Genomic DNA, 2,727 nt, shown 5'->3' with positions numbered 1-2,727 from the left:
CAAGAACAAAAATGTATATATTGTCATTACCAGTTCTTAGACATTGTGGCTGCATTAGCTTTTTTCAGGCCAAGAAAATGTTCAGCAAAGAAAGTACCCGTTAATCTTGCCAGAAATGTTATCTGCTCGTCACTTCTTGTGGGCTGAACTGATGGCAAAGTATATCTTCTTTTTGTACACTACTAATCTCCCCACTGACTGTGTAATAGAGATGAAAAAAGACAGACATGTTTGAAGGACACCAAAGGTAGCAACTATTGTTCCCCTAGGCCAGGAAGTGGGTTATTTGAAAGGTTACCAGGTGAAAGTTAAGAAAAAAAGTCTAAAAATAAAGTAATGCAGCCACCATATCGAAGGACTACAATCAATAATATATTATTTTTGGGGGCTATGGCTTAACTTCTTTTATGGCGCTTTTCCACTGCATGGAACCGTACCGGTTCGGCACGCTTTTGTGCTTTTCCACTGCTGGTACCGCATGGTATAAGGTCGGAACGGTTCGGTACGGTACGGTATAGGTTTGCTTTTCCACTGCATGGAACCGAACGGTACGGTACGGTACGGTACGGCTCTGAAAAAACAGTACCTACTCGATTGTGGTTCCAACAGGTACCAAACTGGTACCATATCCCACAATCCTTTGCATGCAGTCACTACTAGCCACTGATTGGTCAGAGAATCCCACCCACCCCGTTGTTATCCCACCCACTTAACTTAGTACTACTTTAGTGGAAAAGCAAACCTATACCGTACCGTACCGAACCGTTCCGACACTATACCACGCGGTACCAGCAGTGGAAAAGCAAACCGGGCCAAGCAGGGCCGAATAGAGCCGAGCTGGTACGAGCCGGTACTTGCAGTGGAAAAGTGCCATTAAAGTCACATAGCTAGCCTGGAATAAAGCACAAATGAAAGTATCCCTTTTATTCAGAAAACAACCCAATGGAAAGTTTTCTTTACCCCTACTAAACCAAGCACACCCTTTTTAATATCTTTATTCCGAAGACTGTATATCAAAGGGTTGACCATAGGTGCAACAATAGAATACAACATTGTAAAAATTTGTTCCAAGAGATCAGAGTACTTTGATGAGGGCATCATGATCACAGTAGCAATTGTAACATAATAGATAAGGAGTACAATGAGGTGGGATGAGCAAGTGGAGAAAGTCTTTCTCCTTCCATCAGATGACTTAATGCATAAAATAACCCTGATTATTTTTATATAGGATGCCAAAGTGCAAGCAAATGGGATTAACCCTAATATCACTAATTCAATGTACATGACAATGTAGAATAGCTCTGTGCCTCCACAGGAGATTTTGGTCAGTGCTTTTGAGTCACAGAAGAAGTGGTGAATTATAGAACGACAGAAAGACATTTTTGAGACAGATATTGAAATCAATAGTGAATTTAGACAACCAGAAGCCCAAATAAAAGCAATAAGTAGGATACAGACTTTCATACTCAGGACATAGTGGTAATGTAAAGGGTCACAAATGGCGACATACCGATCGTAAGCCATAATAAATAACAGAAGGTCTTCTGTGCTGCCTATCAAGAAGAAGAAGAACATCTGGATGAAGCATTGGGTGAGGGATACAATATTATCTCCTGAAATCAGTATGTAGAGAAGTTTGGGAACAATTACTGTTGTGTAGCACATATCCACAACAGACAGATTGCAGAGAAACAAGTACATGGGATTATGTAAGTGATCATTTTTATATATTACTATTATTATGGCAACGTTTATTAGAAGCCCAATCACATATATTAAGACAAATAGATTGGAAATTAACTTGTTATTCTCCAAATTAGAGGAAAATGGCACAATACAGAATTCCAAAATGGATGTGTAGTTCTTTGTTAGGCTTAATGTCCTTATGCTGCAAGAAAGCAAGATTATTTTGGCATACAAAGCATATAGACATTCATACATGTATACTACCATTCACAGTGCTTGATTTGAAATATGGATCAGTATTTTTGAATAAATATTTTAGAAATATTGTACAGTTATCAGATTTATAGAATAGTAGTTTCCTTTTTATTTTGAAAATGTATAAGGGGTTAGGAGAAAGGGAAAGTACTCTTGGTTTCTCTCATTGAGTGGATTATTGGTTTAGCTAAATATAAAATACTGAGAAAAAATATGTATAGACTCCTTTAAAGCAACAGGAGGATATCTAGCGTCATTTTCATGTGTTTTCCACTTCCTCCTAACTCCTTTTTTAAAATGTTTCCATTCAAGAGTTCAATGGGATGCTTTATTCCAGAAAAAGATAACTATTGCTGTAGTCTCCCTTTAGAAAAATCATAGTGCTCTTGGAATCATTAGGTATGTTCTGTAAAACTTGTTTTAATTATTAACTTTTTAGGAAAAGCACTAAATATTTTAAAAAACATGTAAAAGATATAAAACATCAGTTCAAAGCAGACTGTTTTTTTAGTTTAACCCTGAATTGGTGGGCTGTTAAAGTATAAATGCCTTGCCCTTTTTACACATTTTGCTAAATGTGTATTTTACCATTTTGAAAACAGTCTTTTTAGCCAGGAAATATTTTTTATTTATTAATCTGACACAGTCTAATCTTTTTGTTCAACCTAAAGGCAATTGATTTCCTGTATATTAATTCTGTTCCAGGCTGGTCTGTAAAAAACAGTCATTGTACTGGAAAATGCTTAATGTCTAGAATATCTAAAATGCATGCACTTGTTTATTGAC

General features: G+C 36.7%; 1 protein-coding gene across 1 annotated transcript; it reads right to left on the bottom strand.

The window, feature by feature from the left end:
* Positions 1–927: 927 nt before the first annotated feature.
* LOC309558565 (olfactory receptor 1L4-like) lies at positions 928–1,941 on the bottom strand (the record flags this gene model as incomplete). The annotated part of the gene is made up of 1 exon (XM_082261643.1): positions 928–1,941. One exon carries the CDS (start codon positions 1,939–1,941, stop codon positions 928–930), a length of 1,014 nt encoding a protein of 337 aa, XP_082117769.1.
* Positions 1,942–2,727: the final 786 nt, after the last annotated feature.

This window comes from Pelophylax lessonae (genome assembly GCF_965119305.1).
Source record: "Pelophylax lessonae genome assembly, chromosome: 6".
In the NCBI taxonomy this organism is placed as follows: domain Eukaryota; kingdom Metazoa; phylum Chordata; class Amphibia; order Anura; family Ranidae; genus Pelophylax; species Pelophylax lessonae.
The sequence above is the reverse complement of the archived record's forward strand: the minus strand, read 5'-3'. Positions and strand labels throughout refer to the sequence as shown.